General features: G+C 44.9%; 1 protein-coding gene across 1 annotated transcript in view; it reads right to left on the bottom strand.

Moving 5' to 3' along the window:
- Window positions 1-26876, bottom strand: part of COL1A1 (collagen type I alpha 1 chain) — a 35750-nt gene that overhangs the window by 3545 nt on the left and 5329 nt on the right. Inside the window, exons 7-48 of the mRNA XM_086923959.1 lie at window positions 26254-26298; window positions 25667-25720; window positions 24365-24418; window positions 23499-23552; window positions 22930-22983; window positions 22341-22394; window positions 22195-22239; window positions 21660-21713; window positions 21489-21533; window positions 19708-19761; window positions 17971-18069; window positions 17830-17874; window positions 17636-17734; window positions 15478-15531; window positions 15269-15376; window positions 14989-15042; window positions 14219-14317; window positions 13675-13728; window positions 13480-13578; window positions 12486-12539; window positions 11932-11985; window positions 11783-11836; window positions 11620-11673; window positions 10969-11013; window positions 10760-10858; window positions 9790-9897; window positions 9401-9508; window positions 8647-8700; window positions 8476-8529; window positions 7649-7756; window positions 7495-7548; window positions 6816-6869; window positions 6180-6341; window positions 5590-5697; window positions 4977-5084; window positions 3213-3266; window positions 2993-3100; window positions 2286-2339; window positions 2062-2169; window positions 1072-1125; window positions 486-593; window positions 94-376 (exon numbers count right to left, since the gene is read on the bottom strand). Coding sequence (XP_086780085.1) covers window positions 94-376; window positions 486-593; window positions 1072-1125; window positions 2062-2169; window positions 2286-2339; window positions 2993-3100; window positions 3213-3266; window positions 4977-5084; window positions 5590-5697; window positions 6180-6341; window positions 6816-6869; window positions 7495-7548; window positions 7649-7756; window positions 8476-8529; window positions 8647-8700; window positions 9401-9508; window positions 9790-9897; window positions 10760-10858; window positions 10969-11013; window positions 11620-11673; window positions 11783-11836; window positions 11932-11985; window positions 12486-12539; window positions 13480-13578; window positions 13675-13728; window positions 14219-14317; window positions 14989-15042; window positions 15269-15376; window positions 15478-15531; window positions 17636-17734; window positions 17830-17874; window positions 17971-18069; window positions 19708-19761; window positions 21489-21533; window positions 21660-21713; window positions 22195-22239; window positions 22341-22394; window positions 22930-22983; window positions 23499-23552; window positions 24365-24418; window positions 25667-25720; window positions 26254-26298 — 3271 coding nt within the window. The remainder of the gene's footprint in view (window positions 1-93; window positions 377-485; window positions 594-1071; window positions 1126-2061; window positions 2170-2285; window positions 2340-2992; window positions 3101-3212; window positions 3267-4976; window positions 5085-5589; window positions 5698-6179; window positions 6342-6815; window positions 6870-7494; window positions 7549-7648; window positions 7757-8475; window positions 8530-8646; window positions 8701-9400; window positions 9509-9789; window positions 9898-10759; window positions 10859-10968; window positions 11014-11619; window positions 11674-11782; window positions 11837-11931; window positions 11986-12485; window positions 12540-13479; window positions 13579-13674; window positions 13729-14218; window positions 14318-14988; window positions 15043-15268; window positions 15377-15477; window positions 15532-17635; window positions 17735-17829; window positions 17875-17970; window positions 18070-19707; window positions 19762-21488; window positions 21534-21659; window positions 21714-22194; window positions 22240-22340; window positions 22395-22929; window positions 22984-23498; window positions 23553-24364; window positions 24419-25666; window positions 25721-26253; window positions 26299-26876) is intronic.

Here is a 26876-nt window from a genome sequence, read left to right as displayed (position 1 = left end):
CCAGCATGGTGTCATGGTGATGCCAGAACTTCCTCAACAAAGTCCTCGTCCTTAGATATCATGTCAGCCTTCACAAGTCATTTGTGAGCTTACCGCTCTTCCAGTCGGAGTGGCACATCTTCAGGTCGCGGCAGGTGCGGGCAGGGTTCTTCTTGGTGCCCTCTGGGCTGCGGATGTTTTCGATCTGTGAGCTCAGACTCTTCAGGGTAGTGTCAACCTCCAAGTCGCGGTCACGGACTACGTTGGCATCATCAGCTCTGTAATAGCGTCCTTCGCTATGGGATTTCTGCTCTGGTGGTTGAGGCATGAAGCTGAAGTCAAATCCGCCGCTTGGTGGACCAGGAGGACCAGGTGGGCCAGGAGGACCTGGGGGACCCTGTTTTGTAAAGTGAAATGGCAATGAGAACAATATTCACTGTTGTACCCAGAGAATCCAAGACACCCTTGCACCTGACTAAAGGAAAAGCAAAGTGCATCCTACTTACAGCAGGACCAACATCTCCATTGCGACCACGTGGGCCTGGTGGGCCAATTGGACCGGGCAGACCATTTACACCATCTTTGCCAGTGGAACCAGAAGAGCCAGGGGGACCCTGGAGAGGGTAAACAAACCATAGGTTAGTCTCAGTTCTATAGAGAGTGAAGTTGCATTGAGGAAATGAAATCAACAATCGAGCTTCATTAAACTGTATAATCAAAATATTGAAGTAAAACGGCTACTAGTCACGCATTGTTTAAATATTAATATCTGATAGCGCATGACTCCAATGTCAGTCAGCTAACATTGTGCCGGCATTAGGTATGTAAGAGAGCTTTCCAATGATGAGGCAGTTTCATGCAAAGCTGCATAATACCTTTGCTTTGCTTTGTAAAGAATGTGTTTTTCTAAGTTGAATGCATAAGATATATATATTTCCCAAATGTATTTTTCCCTCCTCTACTATAGCAAATTTGGATCTAAGGTCTTCAGCATAGTCTCTGATCAGATTTACTTTGTTATCAGAAAAAATATTCTTACAGCATCTTCCTAGGCGAGCTGGTGGAGCTTTTTGATGCAAAGGTTTTACTTACTCTTGGGCCAGCTGGGCCAGAAGGACCAGGGGGACCTTGTTCGCCACTGGAACCCTATTATGGAAGAAATAAACAAAAAAAATATCAGGTCACTGTCATAGATTATAGTGCTCAGAGGTGAACGTATGCTAGGCAATAGAGCAAGCTGTGTGTTATCTAGCTTGCTTGGTAATGCACAACCCCCTTGCAAAGGCCTGCCCTCTTCAGACGCACACAGCCAGGCCATGTTCTCTTTGCATACAGAGCCTGTGAGGCTCACCTGCAAGAGAAACACATGCCTGATTCCTGCCTTCCCGCTGTCGTCCAAGACTTGCCTTTCTCGTTTACAAAAAATTCTGTTACAAAAACCTCAAGCTGCCATTCTCTCTAACACCCCATTTTCTCATAGAGAGAGATCAAGGCATTCCTTGCTCATGCAGATGCCTAAAGATCATTTTACCCCACTTGCTCTTGCCCAATAGAAACTAGTTTCTGTGCTAATCAAGTCAGGAGACTGATGGCCGACTATCCTGAGATGCAGGCCGCCTATTCCATCTGTGGAAATGTGCAGGCCTGCTCTTATCTTCCAGAGTTAGTCGGGAGTTCTGTCATTTGAAATGACCTACGATTTCCCGTCTCCATCCCCTTTGTTTGTAAGGTCTAATAATACCCCAAGTCTACTCTACTGTTTTATAGAGACTCGCAGACAGGCCTCACATCCAAGACGTGGAGGCCTCTCAAGTTACCCAGCATCTGCAGTTACCCGCCTACATAAAAGGACTGCACCTGTCAAAAACAGAGCCTCAGTACATTTCCATCCCTGGGAAACAGCGCGAGCAGGACCTGTCCTTAGATAGCCACACTCAATCAAAACACGACCTCCTTACCCACATACATCCTAGTCCTGTTCTCATCAGACACAGAGAATCCTAGTTTGTCCTGCTCCGCCGCCCACATGCCAGATCCCCCAAGTGTGCGCCTTGCACGGAGGAAACCTGTTCTTAAACTTACGGGAGGACCGGGAGGACCCTGCATGCCGTTGAAGCCTCGGTGACCCTTCATGCCTCTCTCACCCTGTTCACCAGCTTCACCCTTGTCACCACGGGCGCCTGCAGGACCCTGCAAAGGAAGGAAGACGTGCACAGTCAATGACTCATCAGGGGAATCTGAAAGCCAAGGGCTTCCAATTCAAGATACCCAGAGTGTATTTAATTGAAATTGCAACTACAACTTACAGGAGCGCCACGGGCACCAGAAGGACCAGCGGGGCCAGCAGGACCAGCGGGGCCCTGGAAGACAAGAGGAGAGACAATCGAGAGCAGAAAGATTAGTGAGGAGTAGTACAAACGTGCTTTAAGATATGATGGTTAATGTTAGACTATCGTATTGCTTTTCAGGTGCACAATAGGCTAATACCCAGGCCTGTCTCTTTCCATAACACTGTCACTTCCTCTCCCCTTTCTATTTTGATTATATGAGTGTTCCATAATTCAACACAGGCCAATATGCTGGCAATAGGCTTTAATGACATATCAATATTGTTCTCCTCCTCTTACTTCCCATACTCATTCCATTGTTGTTTTGTTGTTTACCAGTTTTTTTCCCTTTATTTGCCATCTCTTTACAATTTTTTTAATGCCAATTTTTAGATTATTGGGGTGAAGATAAATTTCTATAAACAAACATGCCAAGAGCTTATGTCTTTACTTTCACAATTACTTTCTGCTGGCAGCTCTAAGAAGTGAACTGATTCTGCCAGTTTTCATCTAGATGTTTTCTCAACAAAGATCGGTTTCTTTTATTGTGCTGATGGCAACATTCTCTCACCTGTTCTCATCTTATTGGCACTCTTTCTGTGCTGTGTTCCTAATGCCTACATCAACAGATTAACATGTCCTCCACAAATACTTAAGTTTTCAAAATAATAGTGAATAGTACTTACAGTCTCACCACGATCTCCATTCTTGCCAGCTGGGCCAACTGGGCCAGGAGCGCCAGGGGCACCAGGAGCACCAGGGGGACCAGAAGGACCATTCTCTCCACGATCACCCTGTGAGGGAGAATGAAGAGGTTTTCAGGGTAGTTATCACTCAAGAGGAAGTAGACATAGGGTGAAAGAGTTGTGCCTTAATCATTTAGGAAGGGGTGAAGGTAAATCTCACCTTGGGTCCAGGAGCACCATCACGGCCGGGAGCGCCTTCAGAGCCAGGAGATCCCTGAAAACAGAAGAGAGATGCATATGAGCATTAAAGGAACCAAGAGTTTGTACCACAGAAGAGTACAGATTCTAAACACAACTGTTCACTCTTATGGGATTTCCTGGGTGGAAAACACAAAGGGTTTGTAAGTTGTTTCCAGCGTGGGATTTATTGACATAGTCTATTGGAAGATGTACTATAGATTCCTAAATAAAGCAGCATAATTAGAAAAGGATCTGTTGACTCCTTTAGACAGCAGTGTATTGAACCATGGTTTGTTAATTCCTGAAGGTAGAAGTGTATTGGAAGATTGTCTATTGATACATGGAGACACTAGCCTACTGTAAGTTGATCTACCGGTTCAAGCATAGTGTTAAGATATGATTTATGGATTCTTAGAAAGAACAGTCTATTGGGCTATGGTCAATTTATTCTTTCAGACAGTAGTGTATTGGAAGAAGAATTATTGATTCTTAGAGATAGCAGTCTTTCGAAAGACGGCCTATTGATTCCTGAAAACACCAGTGTTTTGGAAGATGGTCTGTTAATTCCTTTTGGCAGCAGTGCATAGCAAGATGGTCTAGTCATTCCTGGACACAGCAGTATATTAGAAGGCAATCTTCTTATTTATGTAGACAGCAGTATATTAGAAGAGATTTCAGTCTACGCATACCTGAGCCATACATCTTCTAATACGCACTGTACTGGAAGATGTGCTGTTTAGCTGCAGAGGCTGTACCCTAGTGAGAGTTGGATTAATTTCTAAAGACCAATCTTTACTGGAATTAATCTATTGTGATTTCTGGTGACATCTACCAAAAGGTCCCAAAGCTCCTTTGTGGAACACTAATTGTCCTGGCAAGGCGTGGCTTCAGTCCTAAAAGTGATTATTTCTTGGGACATGGTATTTCTGTTTCAAATGAAGACCAAATGCTTACTGCTCAAAATGTTCCTTAGTGAGAGATGAGAATTATATTCTTCCTATAATAAACACCTGGAATTTATTAAGAAGAGTTCTCACTTCCTTCATTTCTTTACATTGAATAATGTAATGATTGGATGTAGAATGACTCCAATGCAGTGGCCTTAAAACTTTTTAATGCTGCCCCCCGGTAAAAAAAATTTAAATCATCAGGCCCCCCTCAGATTTTTTGACAATTATTCAATCAAATTAGCAATGTTCACATTATTTAAATATTGCAGTTACGTTCTGTTACTGTTTTTTTTAAATGCAACCAAATTCATGATTGACAAACAAACTATTCTCGCCAGGCAGGCCTTACTAACATGTAAAATTATCCATGGTGATTATTAGAAGTGGGGGTTTTGAAGAATATTTAAAGTCCTTTCACTTTTGACACACACTCTCAGCTGGGATATACATGACAAAAGGCGTTAGTGATGACCCATTACAAAGCGGCTTACTGTTGCTCATTTTTTTCCACTTAAAACAAAGCACTGATATCAGCATAATGCTTCTTTTGGCCAGATTCTGGTTCCCACCTCCCTGCCCGCTTGGATCACTTGAGCCCCCCCTTGGGGGGGACCAGCCCCCCAGTTTGAAGGCCCCATTCTCTAATGGATTTTATCTAGTTTTTAAGACCTTGGAAAAGTCTAACTTAAAGACTGTGTAGAAGCATTGTTATCAGGTGTTTATTATACTTTTATGTAGTCAAGAGTTTCAGTGGGTTGGTGATGCATTTCTAATCTTCAATGTGTGTCACTCACCTCTCGTCCAGGTTCGCCAGGAGGTCCACCCAGGCCAGGTGGGCCGCTGGGGCCAGGTGGGCCACGTTCGCCATTGGGACCAGATGGGCCTTGTTTGCCAGGTTCTCCCTGTAGAAGGAAGATGTAATTTCCCATTAGAGTTGTGGTGAATTGCCGATGGTTTTTCAGTTTATAACAATGCTTTAAGGACAATATACAAATATTGCAAACCAACATGTCTTCCCTGTATTATAGACCACTGCACCTCCTCTCAGATTCTCTTGTCTATTCGTTAACTTCTATTTATTATTTACAAACGGCTCACTAGCAGGTGGTAAATTTGCAACATTAATTTATTTCTAATTCTGCCCATCATTTTTTACATCTACTTTCTTTGCTCTCATTCTCAACTTTCTTTCCTTAAAATGCACTGGCAGTGCCCTCAATCTAACTCATCCCCTAATATTAGCTGTACATTTTGTAATTTGAGCTGACGTCCCTCGCGGGACAAGATGCAAGCTGACACAAGGACGTAGCAGCAAGCATGGAAATGGTGTCTCAAGTGGCAGTGGCTGTCATGATGGCTGTAGAATGGGCTTTTAGAATTCAGATGATGGAAGAAAGGGATACTTACAACTGGGCCTGGAAGACCAGAGAAACCTCTTTCTCCTCTTTGACCAGGAAGACCAACAACACCACGCTGACCAGCAATACCTTGAGGTCCGGGGATACCAGGAGCACCCTAGAAGGTAACAAGATACAGAGATAAATGTGGCATTCACAACCAACAGGAGTACGGATACAGAACTTTAAACATTCCCTCCTTTATAATGATGTCAACATTTACTGTAGTCTAAGGAGAAGAAACCAATTAATATATTATCTCAGATACTTCACAGAATGCGCACGGGAAGTATGAAACATCATGGAGAGACAGGGGGATTACCATCTATGTAAAAATAACTATCGTCTTCGGGGGTAACCCAGACCCTAACTGGACATCAGCATATTCTCTGAAGATGGTGATTGTACTAATAATGTGCACAGCTCCCCTGATGACCTTTAATTTAGTCTGAGCCCCCAAAAGCCCACAGACAGTGCAAAGTGTTGGGATATTAAGAAAAAACATTACCCAACTGATCAAAAAGATGGGGCCCCTATTATAAAGTATAGAGAGTCAGAGGGGTCCGTGTGCTGGTTCCTGGAAGTGATATCAGTACTTACAGCAGGTCCGTCACTGCCAGGAGATCCCTTTTCGCCTGAGGGGCCAGGTGGTCCAGCAGGGCCAGGCTCACCAGAGCGACCAGCAGGACCAGTCTCACCACGATTGCCTTTGGCGCCTTCCTTTCCAGCAGGGCCAGGTGGGCCAGGAGGTCCAGCATTACCCTGTGAGAAAAGAGAAGAAGGACAAGTATCTGTTAGTTCTGACAGGTAGAGTAATGAAAGGAAACTACTTCACACCTACTGGCATTAGGAAGTTAGAGAGGTGTACAGGCCGGTCATCTTGGTAAGGGGTACCTTGTGCAATGACACACCACCCCCTGATTCGGGTTCCCGGGTCTAGCACCTTCACCCTCTGGTATATACACTGATAGATGGGCTAAGAAAAAGATGTTGCTGCTAACATGCTTTAGCTGTACAAAAAACATGTATTTCTCTTACACCCAAAGGAAAAGATGCCCTGGAACTGGGCTGAGAGTGTACTGGTTGTCAGTAAGTCTTTTCTGCTGATGGAAGATTCTTCACACAAAACTGATTAGTGGCCAGTGAGATCAGATTGTAGTCTAAGCACATGTATCCAACATTCCCGATGATGAAAGAGAACATGTTAAGTGGGGGCACAAAAGAAGGATTACTTACAGATGGGCCAGGTGGTCCCAAACGTCCAGCAGCACCAGGGAATCCAGTTGCACCCTAGAGGAAATAGGAAGGGTGGAAAATCATCAATGTGTTTCATTTACTATTATTTTTTTTATTGTCGTTCCCCAGCTTGTCTAATGAGCGGATTCAAACAAACAAACAAGGTCTGCCATATGAATCTATTGCCTCATGCTATAGCTGACCAGTCTGTGCTTCTTTAGTAAGTTGAGAGAGTCAGGAAGACAAAGAGAGGGCTCCTGACCTGAACAGCTCTCCAAAAATGATTTGATTGTGGTCTCAGCCAAGTGACTGTAACTTCACTCCTGTGCTTAGTTAAAGGATTAGATAATTGAAATAGAGAAGTGTTTCTAGTCTGGACTAATGAAAAAGGTACCTCAAATGAAAAACCTCAACCTGACAGTCAGTGGCTGTGTGTGGAAGCGGCCAGTATTGTCCATCATGAAATAGCCACATTGCCAGGTGAGTTCAGCTGTCTCAAACAGATGATGCCTGAGCGCCATACTACAACGATCTCAGGGGCACGAGATGAGACGTGATTGAACACCCATTTTGGCTCATGTAAATAATTCACCCTACCCATTGTTTCACTACTGTGCTGGCTGACCTTTAGCTTCCTGTTTAACTATAACTCCAAGTGTTGAATCTTGCAAATACTCACAGGGGGACCAGCAGCACCGCGAGAACCTTTAGGACCGGGAGCACCAATGTTACCCTATAGGAATTAGAGAAAAAGAGGCGGGGTCAGGCGAAACCTGCACTAAGAGATACAAAGGAAGAAGAACAGACAATCTAGATGAGGTGACAGGACTCACAGCAGGGCCGGGGGCACCAGTTGGACCAGCAGGGCCAGGAGCACCAGCATCACCTTTAGGACCAGCATCACCAGATTCACCTTTAGCTCCGGGTTGACCATCAGCACCCTGTGAAGACGAAAGATGCAATCATTGCATGTAGCCAGAGAATTCACACACTTTTGTTTTATCACTGTTTAAAGGTATAATAGCATTTGGAATTCTTTGCTAGGCTAGCACTATCGTTTGATAGGTAACAGTGTACATTTACAGTATATATAAAAGCATGCATGTTCTCCCATTAATTTTACTCATAATAAACAAATCAGCCAAATTGAACGGCACATGTGAAAAAGGTTTCTGTAGACCATGCTAAGACATTGCCTATGTCAAATCTTAGCTTACTAGAGTATCCATCCCAATTTCTTGCTAATCAAGTCATGGATGCACGGTTGCAAAAACCTGAAGTTAATGAGCTTCAGCCTTGAAAACTCTAGCCAAGGGTATATAAAACCAAGACCCAGAGACTCCTTTCTTGTCTGTTCTTGTCTGGTAACTTTCACTTTCAAGTGGTAGTTCCATTGCCTTCTGCTCTATATCAAAAAACAATTCCTCTGAATACAGCAAACAACTAGAAGAAGCAACTGGGTATGCATTGGTTTGAAATGGGCGCCCTTTAGGTGAACCACCCTCTCTAAAGGGCAGAAGGTGTTATTTGGAGGCCATGGACGATGTGTGGAAATGCAATCCTAGGGGCCAGGCATGATCCTGTTTTAAAAGAACCAACCATTGTGGATATGCTGACTACCAGCACTTTCCTATCAAAGACAGTGAAGAATATTACTCACAGGGGGACCAGCAAATCCAGCAGGGCCAGGGGCACCAGGCTCACCACGTTCACCCTTGAGGAAAAAATGACAAAGAGAAGATCAGTAACTTGGCCAGTGGATACTTTTCAGCGTGAAATATGCAACAAAAAGCAGACTACTCCAATGTGGCTTTGAAGAAGGACAACTTACAGGAGAGCCACGAGCACCAGTGGGACCAGCAGGACCGGATGGGCCAGCTTCACCCTGTTCAAAGGAGGCAAAGAAAGCAAGTTAGTAAATAAAGGCAGTAGCTCTGAAAGCAGCACACATTTCCGACATAAACACAAACCTGAACCCTTTGAAACCTGTCATGGATTACAGGATAACAATGACCAAGAAGGAACTGCCCATTGTTAAGACAATTCCCTATCACTGAACCCAAATAGCCAACTCTTCTCCAAGGCCTTGGCACATATGCAAACTTGAAGCCAGGTGTTGAGTTATGGCTGGTCTAAATAAAATGATACCCGGAGGGTAATATGCACCAGTACAAGGTTGAGGCTACTAGAGAAGTATCAAGATTTTGACCTCAACTCTGGTCCTATGTTGTGCTCGCGAAGTAGCTCCACTACTAATGGCTTGGTAAGTGGTGACGAGAATGCTTCTAAGGACCAAGGGCACTCAACTTGGTATTAATACATACAGCAGTCATGTACTCCTACACTGGTGGCAATGCATGATGCCAACTATATGCTGTGCTATTTACTGGGGACTCTGTGCTTAGAGGCAGTGGGTGTGAACTCGTTGGACTCTGGCATTCTGTGGACCTCAGCAGTCATCAGATGATGCCATCTGCCCACAGAAAAGAGCATGACCATATCAGCTGTAACTTTTGACTGCCTTCTCTGTGCTGGTCCAAGTTACTTTGTAAAACCAAGCATCGACCAACTTCTTTCAAACTCACCTTATCACCAGGTGCACCAGATGGGCCAGGAGGACCAATTGGACCAGTCAAACCTCTTGCGCCATCTTTGCCAGGAGCGCCATCAGTACCCTTTACACCTGCATCACCCTGGAGGAAGAAGAGGGAGAGGGCTGTTATTATCGTAGGGTAACACAAAATGAAGGGAAGAGAAAAGGAAGTAATAAAAGAGAGAGGGGGGAGAGGATAAAGCTGCTAGAGAGGCAGAAGGAGTTCACATGAAGTGGCAGAGTTTTGAAGATGTTGGTTTTTTAGGGTAGAAGGCTATATTTGTTTGCCTTCTTAAAGTGGCAGAAAAGATAAGGCACTTTGGAATGAGATGCACAGTCTTTTAGTTAGTGGGGTAAAAATATTATCTCTCTGATACTCACTCTGTCACCCTTAGCACCAGGCATGCCAGCAGATCCGCGTTCACCGGGCATACCCTGAAGGCCGGGAGGTCCTTGACCGCCTGGGGCACCAGCAGCACCAGCTTCACCCTAAAAAAGATTAATGTTAGGAAACACAGATGAGCAAAATTGTCCTGGAGACAGCAGCAAACTTTAAATTCTGCTGAAAGGTCAATGGTTGACTACCCTATGGCAGAAACCCGCTGGCCAATTAGCCAAACGTCAATTATTCACATGTATCTGTCTGTCTCCCTGTCTATTTGTCTATCTATATCACTTTTTAATTGTGTACATTCAACATAAGCTTCATCCATGTTATCAGGCAGGTAGTGGTAACAGTGAGGAAACCACTAACCAGCTATAGTTGCAATAATGTATTATATTGAAGCTACGAGGCATGTGGCTTTTCAATAATATTCAAATTAGTTGTAAGGACCACAGTGGATTTGTCACAACGGCACCAATGCTCACTCGGGTTTAAATAGACAGATGTCAAAATTGATGCAATGAAGCTAGGCAGATGTGGATCAGTTAATAGGACAAATTGTGTGTCAAGAAAGACAAGGCCTCAAAGCAGGTTAGCTAACGCCCAGATGCCAAATTAATGAATTGTGCCTACATCACTAGTACAGAGCAAAGAGGCACACAAACTTAATTCAAGATGGCTCCCAACTGAGAGAGGTCTCAGGAGCTGACTTCTATGCAATTGATTTTTTTTAAATTTTGTATTTATTTCTAAACTCCAGGTGTTCCCTCACCATGTTAGGAGTCTTATTCTTATGCATGCGAGGCCACCTGCCATCCACTGTCATACTGGAATGTATGGCACTTTCTGGGCACTTTACAGTCGCTCAACTAGTGGCACGTTGATCCCTAATCACCAGAGAGCTTTCTGCTTCTCACTACTTTTATCAACAAATTTATGGGGGTGAAGCAGGAAGGCATTGCTTACCTTTGCACCATCGTTACCAGGAGATCCAGGAGAGCCACGGGGACCCTGAGCGCCGGCAGGACCTTGGCCACCACGTTCACCAGGGAAACCTCTTTCGCCCTAGGGAGAAGAATAGAAGATGCAGGTTACAAAGAGCAAGGGCAACAGGTGACAGGATATAAAGGTGGGAAGGCATTGTCATTACCAGGGAGAAAAAGAGGAGTACTCACTCTTGGGCCTGAAGGTCCAGGACCACCTGCATCACCAGGAGCACCCTGAAAGAGAAAGAAGAGAAGGATCAGGACAACATTAACTGAATATCTAGCAGGTTCTCAAGCTTTTTTACAAGACTTGACCTGAGGGGAAGAGGAAGGTGGTGGGGCATTTAGAGGGGGGCACTGGTGGGTGGAAGTAACAAATTGACTGTTGAAGGTTTGGTGGCAAGTTTGTGGGCAAGAAATGGAGCTCCTGTATCTTTATGAACACATACTCAGTCCACTTCTTACTCCTGCAAATAATACCTATAAAGTTTCCCTTTTGGGAAAATGAAAGGCTCTGTCTATGTGTCAATCGCATATTTTAACATCTCATCTCATCAGAAACTGGGCACCCCACCTCTAGAAAGGAAGTTGTGAATGAATGCCACCAGGGGGCTTTGAAGAGCTAAACACTGTCCCATTTTTATATGGCAGTTAGGGTGGACGAGGTGTGTACACATATGCTAGCTAGGCTGTGTTAGGAAATGGTAACTACCAAATAACCATTGGAGTTCTTCAAGGAGGAGGCATCTGAAGCCTCTCTTTAAACCCTGCATTTGTTTCTCTCTTCTTAAGTCTCCACATTATGTGTAACTTCCACAGATCTGCTCTGCAAGCACTCACCTGTTCACCGGGTTTGCCAGATTCACCAGCAGGTCCAGGAGAACCAGGAAGACCCTGAAAGAGGAAACCATAAGAAGAAAATGTAAAGTCAGCTCACATCACCACTAGAAAAAATATTGTATCACTGATATGAAAATCGATGTTATGATTTTGCATCACTCACCTGGAATCCTGGGGAACCTGCAGGACCTTGTTCACCTCTCTCACCAGCAGGGCCCTAAACAGAGGCACAGAAGAGTTGAGTACTTTCTACACCACCTCAAGAATGGACAGCAGCAAACACAGAAAGGTCAGAAGAAGGCTTATACTTACAGATGGGCCTGGGGGACCCTGAGCGCCAGCCTCACCATCTTTACCAGGAGCACCCTATGGAGGAAGCAGTGGAAAGAGTGAGACAGGTTCAACAAATTCTCACATCCCTTAGGGTGGACAGAGTAAGAAGTAGAACATTTTAACACATAAGAGGATCTCTTTCCACGTGCTGACCATGACATGAAGCTTATCCATTTTCTACATGTATATTCCAATGAACTAATTGGAATTGCCCATCACTAATTGTCACATCCTTTTCTACCTGGCCATGATCGCTATAATTGCTCAGCCGCTAATAGCCACGCCCTTGTCTGAATGACCATGAATTGCTACAGAACCCAACTACTCCTATGCACTGCTATGATGTCCCATTCCGCGAAGCATGATTTTCATTTTGCAAGAAAGCACCTTCTGCACTCCAGATCTCACTGAAGAGAACGTAGTGCACGCCCACAAACAGCTGAGAAACGCTCTAAAGTGCTGAGAATTCGAGCCACAACAACAACTACAATGCATACAAAGCTAGAGGCAAAATAAATGAGATCAGTACTTACAGTAGCACCAGGGGGACCAGCAACACCTCTCTCGCCAGACTTGCCAGGCTCACCCTACGGAAGAAAACAGTGAGTCAGAAGAAGACACTCTAACGATGGATAGATAAAGACACAAAGAGAGCTGTAGTTATAAATCTGGAAGAACATGTATTGCATGTGGCTTCTGGACACGTGAAGTTTTGCAGGCAGCGGAAATTTTGAAATTGTCTTAGGGGTCCCTCGAAGTTGAAAAAAATAAAATAGCAGGTAATCCTAGCGTAAGATATTTTGTAAAGGATGAATATTTAAGGGTAAATTGTTATAAAGTATCCTTTTTTCCCAGTATAATCTTTAGGAGGAAATGAAATCCTAATGAGACAGGTAGTCTTCAGTATTGCCCAGCTAGCATTTGAAACTGAAACGTTCAACTCATCAGGCAGGGACAGGCACAAGAAGTCAGTGATGTGGATGACATCAGCAGTGGGGGATATCACAACCGGTGGCAGGGGATCAGGGGTTTTAAGGGACTGCTTTCCAATCAGTGGTCTAGGAACCAGGAAGTCTTTACGGTATTTAAACAGTGGTTAGGAAATTACATCATAACCTTGTTTTGCCTCTGGAGGTAACACCGTTCCCCTTATTCCTGTGTTACATTGTCAATGTTGTGTAAGGCCAAAAGGAAGAAATATATAAACCTTAGTTTATACTACTAACCGCTGTCAAAAAAAGGTCACAACTTATGGGGAAAGGACAGATTGTATTTAAATGGGGCACGTGAAATGTATACTGCTGAAGAACTAGAAAGAGGAAGTGACATCATATGAGCAGAATGCTTCAAATGTATTGGCTTTTGACCACCTCCTTGCCTCAACGTAGTGAGATTCTTCTTCTCAGTAGTTAATGGTAGAAGGAAGTTTTAACATCATGCACAGTGCAGCTACAGGTATCAATTCTACAGCAGAGATCATCACATTTCCAATCCCATGTCAACATATATTTCAATATTTATACTTACAGCTTGTCCCTTGGGGCCAGGGAAACCCATCACTCCAGATTGACCTCTTGCTCCAGAAGGACCAGGGGGGCCGGGGCGACCATCTTGACCAGGGGCACCCTATCAGGTTAAAGACAAAACAGTTTAGACAACAGCCTTTAAAGGAAGTAGATTGTGAAGTCTTACATGGGACTATAAACCTGAAAGGATACTTACAGCGGGACCAGTCTTGCCATCAGGGCCGGGGCTGCCAGGGCTACCAGTCAGACCCTAGGGGGGAAGAAGCAATGGTCAGGTTTTAGTGGTTTTGTACACTCTTGTGTCCAAGAACAGTAAAGGAAGCTAAGCTTGAAGATGAGAGTGGTAAAAGATTAGAGAATCCAGGTCAGAAAAAAATAGGTAAATTAAAATGTGAGGAGAAGATATTTGTGATTCATAATTTGTGAGGCAACACATACTATGCATAATTAAGCAGCATTCAAAAGACTGAACATTGCTGTTGCATGGATTTCTAAGCAATTTTCACCAATGAGTCAACATGGTGAAGTAATTATTTCAAGTTTTCCTATCCACAACGCTGCAAAGCCAGCTCTTCCCAACTTGTATTCCTGCTCCCCTTATTTTTTACCTGTGGGTCCTGTCTTTAATTCAACCTGTTCACGTTTAACCTCTTCCCACCTCCGCCTAACATGTTGCATTGGGACCAGTTTTTAGTTTGCAGATCATCATAACATTTCCAGGGCGCATGCCCAGTACTCACCTTAGCACCAGGAAGACCGGGCTCACCAGGACGACCAGATTCACCAGGAGATCCTTTGGCACCAGCAGGGCCAACGGGACCACGCTCACCAGGTGCACCCTATGAACGAAGAATAGGAAATCATTAAATATTAGTGCCTATCCTACAGCAAAAGAGCATGTGAACTTATCGTCATCGCACTGCGCTGAAACATCCGTTATGGAATATAAACCCTGTTACATGGATGGCATCCTCTGAGCAAGCTAAGATTAGTGTTTTTGATAGACTGTACCACAGCCACATTTTCCCTGCAGGTCGTCTCACTCTACAATTATGTGTCAATGTGAGGATTGGGTTCATTTCTACAGTTTATTCCCAGAGCTTGCCCTGATACTGTTTACATGGATATCAAGCTGTGTGAGCCAGCCAGTCTGGTGTGAGCAAGTTTTGCTTGGTTTTATCAAAACATCAAAGTAAGCTGGACACTGAAGTGCATCACAGTTAGCAGCTGAACCACTGCTAACTCACTGCCCTACAAGACTGTGATCGCCAGTAAGGGGCGGAGCCGTGTTCAAGATGCTGCCAGAGGAACAGACGTGAATCTTGTCTGTTTTTTTTTTTGCAACTTTAAAGAGTTCAGAGCTGCACAGGGAGATCCATGCACCTCAGGAATACTCTGGACTCTACACAAAGCGGGATATAACCCTGCTCGGCATTGAGGCCAGCATCTCTGCCTCTTTGATATCAAGTGGCTGGAGAAATTCATGAAAGTGAGTTCAGCAGGTTCTTACCTTGGGACCAGATGCTCCGTCAGATCCAGGGAAACCACGGCTTCCGGGGCCACCCTAAGAGTGAAGAGAAGATACAAAGGAGCTTGAGTCATCCTCCACTAATAAGCATACGTGAGATAATCACTGACTTGCCCAAAATGATTCATTAAAACACCAACCACTTGTGCTCTGTCCATCCCTTTAATCTTTTAACAAAACCACAGGAGATCCTATGGTCAGTCAATGCCCAATAAGGAAATTCTAAGGGGAGAATTTAATACATATTAAAGAGGTCACATACACGTTCGCCAGCAGGTCCAGGTGGGCCAGAGGGGCCAGGCTCACCACGGGAACCTCTCTTGCCTTCTTCACCAGATGGACCAGGTGGGCCTTGGACACCAGCGGGGCCCTGGGAAGAGGTAAAATGTCAGAGGGACAGGTGAGGATCTGCCAAGCACTGCAGCATCGTCATGGTAGAAGAGAGCAAGAAAATGGGTTGGTTTTACTTACAGGTTCACCCTTGGCTCCTGGCTCGCCTTTGTTACCTTGTGCACCAGGTTCACCCTAAAGACACAAAGAGAGAAAAAGTTAAAATCCATACTATTTAGTATTCTCTAGACATCCAATCATAGACTGGCATTGCGGGTGATTTGTGAAAATTTAGAAAAGATTTGTTCTCAAAAAAGAGAGTACACGTTTAAGATTGGGCAGTGTGTTCTGGAATTCTCATAGATGGACCTTATTCTTTTTATGCATTTATTTATTTCTAATTTCCAATGTTTCATGTAGCTGTGATACACTCATCAGAGTGGCATAGTGCATAATAACAGATAGCAATAGGATAAGAATTTGCACAACATGTACCAGTGAAGGAGATATTACATAATGTTTACAAAGTTGAGGTAAGTAAGAGCTCTACACATTTGTGGTTGGCATCTGTAGAGTCACAGCCATTTAAAAGATGTATACATTTGTAGTAAGCAGTGATTTAACATACTTAGAGAGTAGTATTAGTAGTGAGGTTTGTAACATACGTACATTTGTAAAATGCAGCAGTTGTGGAAAAGAAGTTGAGGTGAGAGTGCAGTTAGTGCATGAAGTAATTTGACAGTCTGCAGCGTTTCAAGTGACAAGTTTGATGCATTTGAAGTCAAATGCAGTATAATGGTAGTGCAACAATGCAAAATATATGATTGGCACAGTAGGTGTATTGGCATGAACAAAGCGAGCTATGATACGGTAGCCTTAGTACGTGATCTTTTAGTTCGACTTCGAAGATTTGCAGAGAGGGAGAAAGTCTGAAACTGAAAGGGATGCAAACTTGCAGATGCTGGTTTGAGGGTACTGGTCATTAGTATGTCCTTGATTTCCAACTGGATTCTGCAACTTTGACACATTATTACAACTTGAGCTCTCTGGCCTAGGCCTTAGCTTATCACGGGTTACTGGCCGCCAATTCTGATGTTCTCGCTGATTTCTGAAACCGAAACTCTGTGATCCCATCCTTTCAAATCCCAATTTGTTGGGTGTCAGGTTCTCTGGTTAAGACCTAACACCATCAAAAATACTGAAATCTTGTTCTCAGGCACAGATGTTTTCCTATATTAAGTTACAGAGTACCAAGCTTTCTGATTCAGGTCTAGACAATCACAAACCCCAACATTTAGGTTCACTGGTACAGGGCTTGACCATTCTACAGCAGGATTTGTGCTATATTAAAACCATTGCAGGCAGCTGACTTATAGCACCACCAAGAATAGCCTCAAGAGTGTGCCAGAGTGCAACAATTTGCCTCAAATGGCTTTTTTTTATAACGGGTACAAGAGCATCTAAACAGCAAAATATAATTTTATAGAAGGCTCTGAAAATCCTTGTAATGGGAGTTGATAACTTTACTGAGTGCTAGGCTGTATAGTTCTGACACCAAAGCAAATAAATAAACCTAAGATATAGGAGGAGACCTTATTTACGTGTTACTGAGACGCAATCTGTGTTGAGGTGCTGGGAGGATCGAAATTTGCTTATACCCAGGCTCTCCGATTCCGTCCCTAAAATATTGCTAGTTGTTGTATTTCTTGCTCTATTGCACAGGTCTGATGCCTATCAGTTGTTACTGAGATTGAGGCTCTCGGATTCAGACCTGGAAGTTGTCACACTTTTCTTAAACTTCACCCCCTTGGTTAGTTTCTTAAACTGCAGCATTGATTGCTCTCATAGGGTACTTGGCCAAGGCTTTTCACTATCATTTTATGAGACTCAGGCTCTGTGTTGCAGGACTGGAGGAGGACACACGTAAGCTCAGCCCTACTGGTAAGTTTCATAGACTGCAATGTCAAATAATGTGGTAAGATACCTGGTCTTGTCTTTAAGCTGCAGACGTGGGGCTTTTACTAGTTGCAGATAGGCCTGAAGGTGGTCACACATTTCTAAGACCCAGACTCAATGCTCCAGGCCTTAAGTCTCTTAAGTTCCCTACACCTTATTGCTAATATTTGTCAGTAACTAGCCTACTATTAATGTGTGTCAGTAACCTGCCTATATTGCATTACCCAGGCTCTCCGTCGAAAGCGTCTGTCTATCAGAATGACTGAGATCAATACTCGGATATCATGCATTACAAGGTGACTCCGGTACAGGTGAGTGGAACAGTAAAGAAAAAGCTACTTACGTTGTTACCCTTGGGACCGGGGGCTCCAGCAGGGCCTTGTGGTCCAGGAGCGCCGCGAGCACCAGGGAAACCAGGAGCGCCAGCAATTCCAGGAGCACCCTATCAGGGAGAGAATAAAACCTTAGTTCCAGGGTTCGATCCATGGATTGGAAGATACCACTGTTATCAGCAACCTTTCCTCAGCGGATACTCACAGTAGCACCTTTGCCACCAGGTTGACCATCAGTTCCGGGGTTTCCCTGCAAGAGAGAGGAGACACGCATGGCTTAGCTGCGGTGTTCTGCAGCTCACTCTGAGATGGTAATCCATCCGTAGAAAATGGAGGCTGTACTTACAGAGGGTCCAGCAGCGCCAGCAGGGCCAGGTGCACCGGGCTCACCACGAGCTCCCTGGGGGCCTTCAGAACCGCGAGAACCTTGAGGACCAGCATCACCCTGGATAAAGGAAGAAGAGGCAGTTCAGTGGTTTGCCGGTGGAGGCCTCGTCCGGATGCATCTGTGAGAGCTAGCCCTGCAAAGGAGCTCCCTTGGATTAGGCCCTGTGGCTCTGCATTCTCTCAGAGAACATGAGCATGTATGCATGTGTATAAGTATGAGTGTAGTGGTACTAGTAAGGCGGAAAGCTAGCAGGAACGCAACAAAGCATGTTCAACAGCTATGATCAGACACCCACTTGTTGATCAGGTTTGTAGAGCATGGGACATACAGGACTGAGGAGTGCCATGCTGAGTGCATGACAGATGTATCTCTTAATTTGTGACTGGTATGGAGGCCTCAGCCAGCAACGTTTGATAGCTGCAACATTTAGGGGGGAAATTTGCCTTTGATGAAACTCATTGCAGCCCGTCCCAGTCTACCTAGCAAAGGAATTAACAAAGGCTGCAGGAGGCAAGTAAATAGTGCTGAAGCCTCACTGCAAGATGAAATCCGTCAGTGGGATAACAGCAAGTGCTGCGGGATAGGGCAGGATATGCAGGAGTCTCAGTACAGGACCGGGGCACAATGTTCAGTGTCGGGAGCGGGACTTTTGTTGGTTTGACTGCTGGGATTGCGGATGGCGATGCTGGTCTGGATTGAGGCACATCTTAAGAGCTGTTCCGTTGGCCTGTTCTAGTGCAGCAACGCTAGACAACGTGGTGCCTGTGGATGGAGGTGCCCTGTCAGTGCCTGTGCGCTTTACAATGTAGGAATCATGAGTGACTGTGTTAGGGCCTCAGTACTGGAATTTTCACTGGTGCAGCAGGTGAGGATTGAGTTGCACTGGCAGAGCTGCATGTTGTAGTAGCTGAATAGCATAACAGCATTGGACGCAAAGCTCTTTATTGGACAAGGGTATGCACCAGGAGAGGGTTGGGGTGTACTGGTAGAGATGTGTAGTACTATGACAATTTGAACATGCCTTTATGCAGATGACGACAGAGCTGTGAGCATGGTTGCAGGAGTCAAGCAGTACGCTGCTGAGGCCCATGTAAAGGGTTCTGGATCCCTAGAGTAAAGTGCAGAGCACTGCACTAAAAGTGCAGTTATATGGCTGTGCTAGGCTGTGCTGCGGCCCAGGCAAGAGTGCCTCTGGTTCAAAATGCCCATGTGTTTGGACATAGAACAGATGCAGTGGCAGTGTTGGGTAACCCACTGCTGGATTGACAATGGGAGGTGTATGTTGGAGTGAGGGTTGCGCCCTCAGAACTCGGTAGGGTGTCATCAACGATGGAGCAGTAACAGGAGATGTGTGATGGGATGTGGCGTACTGGCAGTGATATGAGAGGTGGCACTCACTGCAGGGAGATGTGTGATGGGATGGGATGCACTGGCAGTGCTATGAGAGGTGTCACCTTAAAATGGCTAGGTCAGCTATGGCAGATGTGTGTTGCAACAACGTTGGACTGGCACATCTGTGTGGCAGCACAAGGTAGAGATATTTTGATGGAACTGTGTGTTGAAGAGAGTGAGAAGATTCTGTCAAACTAAAATTACACCATGTGAGAAAAGAGCACTCTTGACTCTTATTGCTCAGAATGACAAGTGCATGATCTTCGGGCAGCAGTGCAAACACACACCTTTACACTGACTCACCTTAGCGCCAACAGCTCCGGGGAATCCAGGGGGTCCGGATGGGCCAGTGGGACCCTAAAAGAGAAGGGAAAAACAAACATGTCATAAGTACACTCCTCAAAGAATAGCACCTACTCTTCTGACATTTGTTTTTTACAGGAAGAGCTGTGGGTAGCAGTGCCCATGATAGGAGACTGAGATGACAAAGGTCCTTGGAGGAGATGCAACAATGGCTGAGGATTTGATGATGAGAGCAGTGACGATCGGGGAGTGACAGAAAGGGTGCCCCATATGATGTCTCCTGTATGATGGAGGGGTCATACTTAAGATTGTGGTGAGTGGGGGCTATGGTCTCTATTATACCTGAGAGGGACCCATATTTGGGGATATGATGGAGAAGGGAGCTATCTTTAGGGGTATGATGGAGCAGGGCTATAATCCAGCATAGGATGGAGGGGTTAGGATTGAGGTTCTGATGAATCAGAGTAATGATCATAGAAAGGACGGGATGATCATTGGGGATAGGATGGAGCTGTAGATGAGATCCAGGAGCATGAGCTGTGAGCGGGAGCTGTGATCCGGGATTTGATGATGGATGGTGAATGACTGAATGATATCAGGGAGGAAGGGACTATGTTTGGGATAATGTTGGGTAAGGTCTATGATCACGGATAGGATGGAGAAGGAGCTGTGTTTGGGGTATAAGATGGAATGTGATCCCCGAGTATGAGGGGGACTATGATGAATAATGTCCTTAGATTGGTGGATGTCATGTATGATTGGGAATGCAATGAAGAGAGTGCTATGATCAAGATTATGGTGACCCACGGGCTGTGATCACACAGATAGAATGGAGATCTCTTTGAGATGTGATGGAGCAGGAGATATTATGGAGGGGGGTATGATCTGGTTGGATTAGATAAAGAATTGTAGTTTACGATAGGAGATATATCAGATGGGAGCTTTTTTTGGAGAAGTGGTATAATTCAGAGAGTGTAAATGAAGAAATAAGATGGTGTGGAGAGTATGGTCCTGGTGGAGATGGGGTGCGGTCCTGCTTTGAGTGAAAGGGGCTATGATCCTCATACAACGGAGATGCGGCTGCGGTCCTGATGGGAGCGAGAGGGAAGCTATGGGCCTCAGGTCATGGAGATGGGGCTGTGGTACTGATGGGAGCGAGAGTGGGCTATGATCCTTATATAAGGGAGCTGGGGCTCTGGTCCTGATGTGAATGAGAGTGGTCTATGATACTCATGTGATTGAGATGGGGCCTCTATCCTGCTGTGAAGAGGAGGTGGATATGATCCTCCTGTAATGGAGATGAGGCTGCAGTCAATTATAAATGACAGAGCACTATTATCCTCATGTGACGGAATGAGGATATGAGCTGTTTTGGTGATAGTATGAGGAGGCTAGGATCCTACTGTAATGGAACAAGGATATGAGCTATTTTGTAGATATTATGAGGAGTCTGTGTTCCTAATATGACGGAGAGGGGCTATGACCACGTATATGATGTAGAAAAAACTACAGGGGGGTGATAGAGCAAGGACTGTGATCATGGATCGGTGGAGAGGAAGCTACACGACAATACGCTTGAGAGGTGAATATGAGTTAGAAAGGCTATATTGCTGGAGATTGTGGGAAAGTATATAATGCAGACAGGATACTTAGATAAAGGCGAGATGGACATCTATATTTCATCTGTTTATACATATCAAGGTCTTCAAAGAAAGCCAAGAGACGGACTGTTTTCTCTGATGTGGCACAGAGTGATCAAATACAGCCAGCATGTCACTTACGGGAGGGCCAGCAGCACCAGGAGCACCATCGTTTCCGCGAGCACCCTGTGAGGCAGAAGGAGGAAAGAGGAACACGCTAGGGTTAGAGTGGGTGCATTATTCTCACAACAGGACATGTAGTGCCTTGACAGACATGATTCTGGAGAGGAGGAATACAGATGGGATACTCACAGCAGGTCCAGGGGCACCGGGACGGCCTCTCTCGCCGGGCAGGCCACGGGGTCCCTACGGTAGGAGAGAACACAGGCATCAGCAGCTGGACAGGTGTTCAAGAGCGAGGTATCAGAGCACAACCCCTTTCTCTTCACCCTACTCCTTGTACACCTTGTAGTTAGTACCTTGTATTTGAGGCATTGTCTTTCCGCTAACTGATGCTGGGACTTTAGATACATACACACTGTGATCCGCTTATTGGCAACTACCACCCCTAACTCACAAAGCTACTCTTACCAAAAATCAGAGTCACAAGAAGAAGCTGGCACATAACTGCCATCCACCTCCTATTGGTGGAAATGTTCATGCTTACAGAACTAAAATCCCAAAATCTATCAGTCTGTCCTCTGCTCATTTTCCTGTGTGATATATCCCTGCACTGTATCTGCCTAAAATGGCCTCCTTTCATGTCATATAATGCATCTTCTGTCCTTCACCAGCCACTGTTGTGTCTCACTCCCTAATCAATGCAGGTTAAGCCAAGGCCACTCACCGCTTGTCCAGGAGCGCCGTTCTCACCAGGGTTGCCAGGCTCGCCCTAGAAAAGAAGGGTACAGTTTATCAGTAAGGCTGCCAAGATGGGGAATTTTCTTTGGTGTGTGATGAAGAGGATTGGGGAGAATGGGGTTGATGTTGTACCTTGGGGCCAGCTGGGCCGTTGTCTCCCTTGGCACCATCCAGTCCGTTGAAACCCTGTGAAGAAGAAACAGAAATTAAAGGGACAGTCACACATCAGGCAACAGAAGCAAACCCACCAGCTCCTACACAGCCCTGAACATATTCAATGTTAATGGCAGCCCGCGATTACTGGGGCTGGTGAAAGATGATATGTCCTAGCACCAAGCAAGCATTGGCAGAACAATAGGTCTGGCTTGCATTTTGAGCCCTGGCTAAAACATTTTAAAAAGCCTGCTTCATTGAACATACATAGCAGAAAACAATTGTTTTCTTTTACAATGTATCTATGATATAAAGAATTTAATGAGATGATTCAGAGCACTTTCGAGTTGTAAACTAGTTCCTCGTGCACTGGAATGCAAGTGCTGCTTAGAAGGCGGAATGGAACACTAAGCAGCCAATAAATAGCATGAGGAGGGAGAGGACACGCCTCTGGGCGGAGCCTATGCCCATTCATGTATATTTAAAAGAATTGGTAACACTAGGTCTTGGGGGCAGCTGCAGTACCAAACCCTACCTAAAAAAAAATGAACAAGGATGAAGAACTTACTCTGTGTCCCTTCATGCCAGGAAGGCCAGCTGTTCCGGGAAGTCCACGAGCACCCTGTAGGGAAGGAAGAGAAAAACATTGAGGAGGAGTTATCACCTGATGTCTGGATGAAAAGGAGGGTCTTGATATAGCAATGAAAAGGGGCCGTGGGGCTGCGGTTGTGAAAGAAACAACCGGAAGCATGCTTGTCCCTGGCTGAAGAAAGCAGAGTTCCTGCTTGGTGGGTAGTTAAGACTGGCAGAGACTACTATAGCTCTCCTTATAGAGAATATACCTTGTGATTGATTTATCGAAGGAATAGACTCTGCATGACGGTATCAAGAATGCAGCATGTTTCTGTGGGGTCAAGGGGCGGCAATTCCTCCTAGATTCGGATTATTTTCTGAGGGAAGCTGCTTGCATATGCCATTACTTGGGCCATCGGTCGGTGTCATGGCAAACACGACTGAGATTTAAGGGTACTGGGTGAATGAGCTGTATGAGAGGGCTGGGGCCTGGGTCTAGCGCCACACTGACCTGGGACAGCCAGCTGGGCCCAAGGGGCTTCTACCTCCAAAGGTCGATCTTACCTGAGGGCCTGAAGGTCCACGCTCACCGGGGCGGCCTGGTTTGCCAGATTCACCCTGTAGAAACAGGAAAGAGAAAGTCAGGATACACGTGTTATGGATCCCGGAAGCGTCAACAATGGTGATACATTTAGACAAGTTGTAGTGGGTGAGGAACAGTCAAACCATGCCAATTATGCAACCAAAAAATGAAGGTGAGGGTGTAAACAGTTGTGAGTATTGACATGCATGCATCAAGGAATAATTGCTAATAATGTATTTACAGCGCAGCAGATGAGCGCATGCCAAATCGGTGGACATGTAATGATTTGCCCAGGCTCCCAGTGAATGTCTGTTAAAACTCAGGTCCAGCATCTACAGACTTTAACCAATGTATTAACGATGTGGAACACCACCCAGCTTGCTCACAGGCCTTGCAGGTTGCATATGCAAATCTCAATTTTCTGAAAACGGATTTGATTCTGAAGTAATAATCTCAAAAGTCAATCTCACAAAAGCGCTTAACAGATGTTCAAGGTCGAACGTCATGCGTGGGTGAGGAGCTCCGCGGCTGCTTTATCCCACAGACCCCACTGCAGGAGGGACCTGAGAGGAACCTGCAGCCCTACAATATAGGTGGCCACTGGACGGGGTCAGGCACCTCATTACTTCAAGTGGATACATTTAAAGCGCAAGTAATTACGCGCAGTAGAGTAATGCATGCGCCTTTAAGTTGCATGTCCTAGATCCCAATAGCAGTCTTTATTGCAGCTTTTCACGGCCGCACATGTCGGGTGTATAACATCACGTGTTTTAGTAGAGCTAAGAGGCTGCAGACACATCAAGTTGTAATTGCTTGGCATATAAAACAAAAGCATTACGTTACTTACATCATCACCGTTCTTGCCAGGTGGTCCTGGGGGACCTCGGGGACCAAGAGCACCCTAAAAGAATAAAATAAGCAGCTGCGTTAGGCATCGATATATTTCTAGACGATGAAACCAAGTGCACATCAATTACATTGTACAACATATTCGCTCATTGCTTTACAAAAGTGCTTCAAGCAAAGACAGGCGCAACTGAAGAAGGTGTGGGCCATTACTGAGCCAAGAGAGACATCAATGGGTCACAGTTGGAACTGCAGGTAACATAAATAGATTGTAGCTTAGGCAGGGTAGGAATGGAAACTTTGTGATACATTTAGTGATATGTTTTATTGCACGAACTCGGCCTGAGGGCACCGGAGTGATTTACATGAGCACCAAAATTACGCAATTCGAGGTCATACACTTTTTGCTGCAAAGACCAGGAAGATAAGGTTATTATTTGTGGCTTGCCCAGAGTTACAGAATGTTGAGCAGCCGCCTGCACTTGAACCTGAACGTCCATTTCCAAAGACGTCAGCTCTGGCCATTAGGCCACATCTGATCAATTTACATGTGAATACTGAGTTATTAAAGCCTGCAGTTATGTTCGTTACCACAAAAAAATCAAATAAGAATGTTATTTTTACAGCTTCTTTGTATTTTTTTGTCTTCATATTTGTAATGCAACACCTTGCATTGGTGGCGTTTATGAGGGCACCTGCTGGCAAGATTTGGAACAGCAGCTAAACGTCGAAGTCCATGAGGTGCTTGCGCCCCCTCTTGCGTTATTCAGACGTACTGCTGGAGCAGCAGTCAACACTTATTATGCAAAGCCGCCCACTGCACCTGTGCTGAGATCTACTGGCCAATGGTGAGTGGCGGTAGGACTTTTTTTTTTTTTTACTTCGAAGAGGGTGGTGCTTGAATGGCAACCAGAAATCCCTGAGAAAAGGGACTTTCTTACAGAATAGTACACCACCAGCTAAATTTAACAATCCACGTGGACCACAGGAGGGCCTACTGTGGTCATGTGAGAGTTTTGTGGTCAGTGGTTTGCTTAGGGAACTTAAGATGGCACACACACATGTAAATTAGGGCGACACCACTAGAGCCCTTCTCCCACAGGAGAAAAATAGGAAATTCCGTCCAAAGAATTGGACACAATCATAATATACCCCTGCACCGACTGCAAGTGGATTTTTCCCTGGTCTCAGCAGAGGAAGGACAAGAGTCGGTCATCTAAAGCCGGCAACACGTCACTCAGTTCACAGCATATGACCCAGCATACAGTTCAGAGTAGGACCACCCCAAGAATATAATACTTACAGATGCACCAGGCTCGCCGGGTTCGCCAGGGGGGCCTTGGAATCCTTGGGGGCCCTGGAGGAATGAAAATAGAAAGAAGTTAATGAAGAAATGAACTTTATGCAAACATCTGATGTTCTTGTATTTACAACATTATTCCTCACATACAGCCCTGGTTCAAAAGTCTCTTGCACATAGCTACACTCTGGCTCCGTCCATTTGACATTCAGATTACATTTTGAAATTGTGTTTTGGGCTAAAGTATTGAAAATACTCAGCAAACTCTAATATTATGTTACATATAAAAATCAAATTACTTCAACGAAAGTCTCATGGACATATGTCTATAAATCATGCTGTTTAGTTCAATGGGGGATAGTCAGAGGAGTCGGGGGGGGGGGCTGAATATCTAGTAGTAATACTAGATATTCAGCCCCCCACTCCTCGGAAGTAGTGAAGGGGGTGGCAATCTGCAAGGAGACCTATGAAAGCAAAAATAGCCGCTTCCCTGTGACCATGGTTTGATCAGCTACATCCATATACCCAATATTAGAGAAACAATTTTGGAGTGCCAAGGGGTAACAGGCTGGAGAGAGGATATTACTTACAGGTGAACCAGCAGGGCCAGGAGGACCACGGGGACCCATTGGACCCTAGAAAAGAAGGGAGAGAGAATACATATTAATACGTGAAGACATGCAAAATTAGCATCAGTCAGCAGCCATTTTGTTTGCAAATGTCTGTTAGCTATCCATTTCCTTGTCTGTTGCTAAGAAAGACTACTTTTTCCCAACATAGCCTGTCAGATATCTCAGTCCTATCTTTCATCCTGATTTATGCCAGTTACAGCCAGCAAAAGAATATTTTCTTTCTAATTCTGTGTTTTGTTTGATTTCCTGCCATTTGTATTCTGCCACCCAGCTGCCAGTTACATGCATTGCAATCAGTCATTTTGTTTCCTGTAACTTGACATGTGCCATTTTGTTTCCTGTCGGTTGTCTGCCATCTTGTTTCCTGTTTAACTGTATTTGAAATTGCGTTTCCTGTCTAAGGCAACTGTTGTCTTATTTCCTGCTGCCACCTTTCTTTTTTGCATTTATCAAGGTATCACATTTTTTTATATTTCTTGCATATGGTCAGATGCTAGAAACACCATATGTATCTAAAGAACATCGTTCTCTAGGAATTTTTAAAAATGGCTTCTTTTGTTAACGGGGTTGGAGGGACTCTC

This window comes from Lissotriton vulgaris, chromosome 5 (genome assembly GCF_964263255.1).
Source record: "Lissotriton vulgaris chromosome 5, aLisVul1.2, whole genome shotgun sequence".
Taxonomy (NCBI): Eukaryota; Metazoa; Chordata; class Amphibia; order Caudata; family Salamandridae; genus Lissotriton; species Lissotriton vulgaris.
The sequence above is the reverse complement of the archived record's forward strand: the minus strand, read 5'-3'. Positions and strand labels throughout refer to the sequence as shown.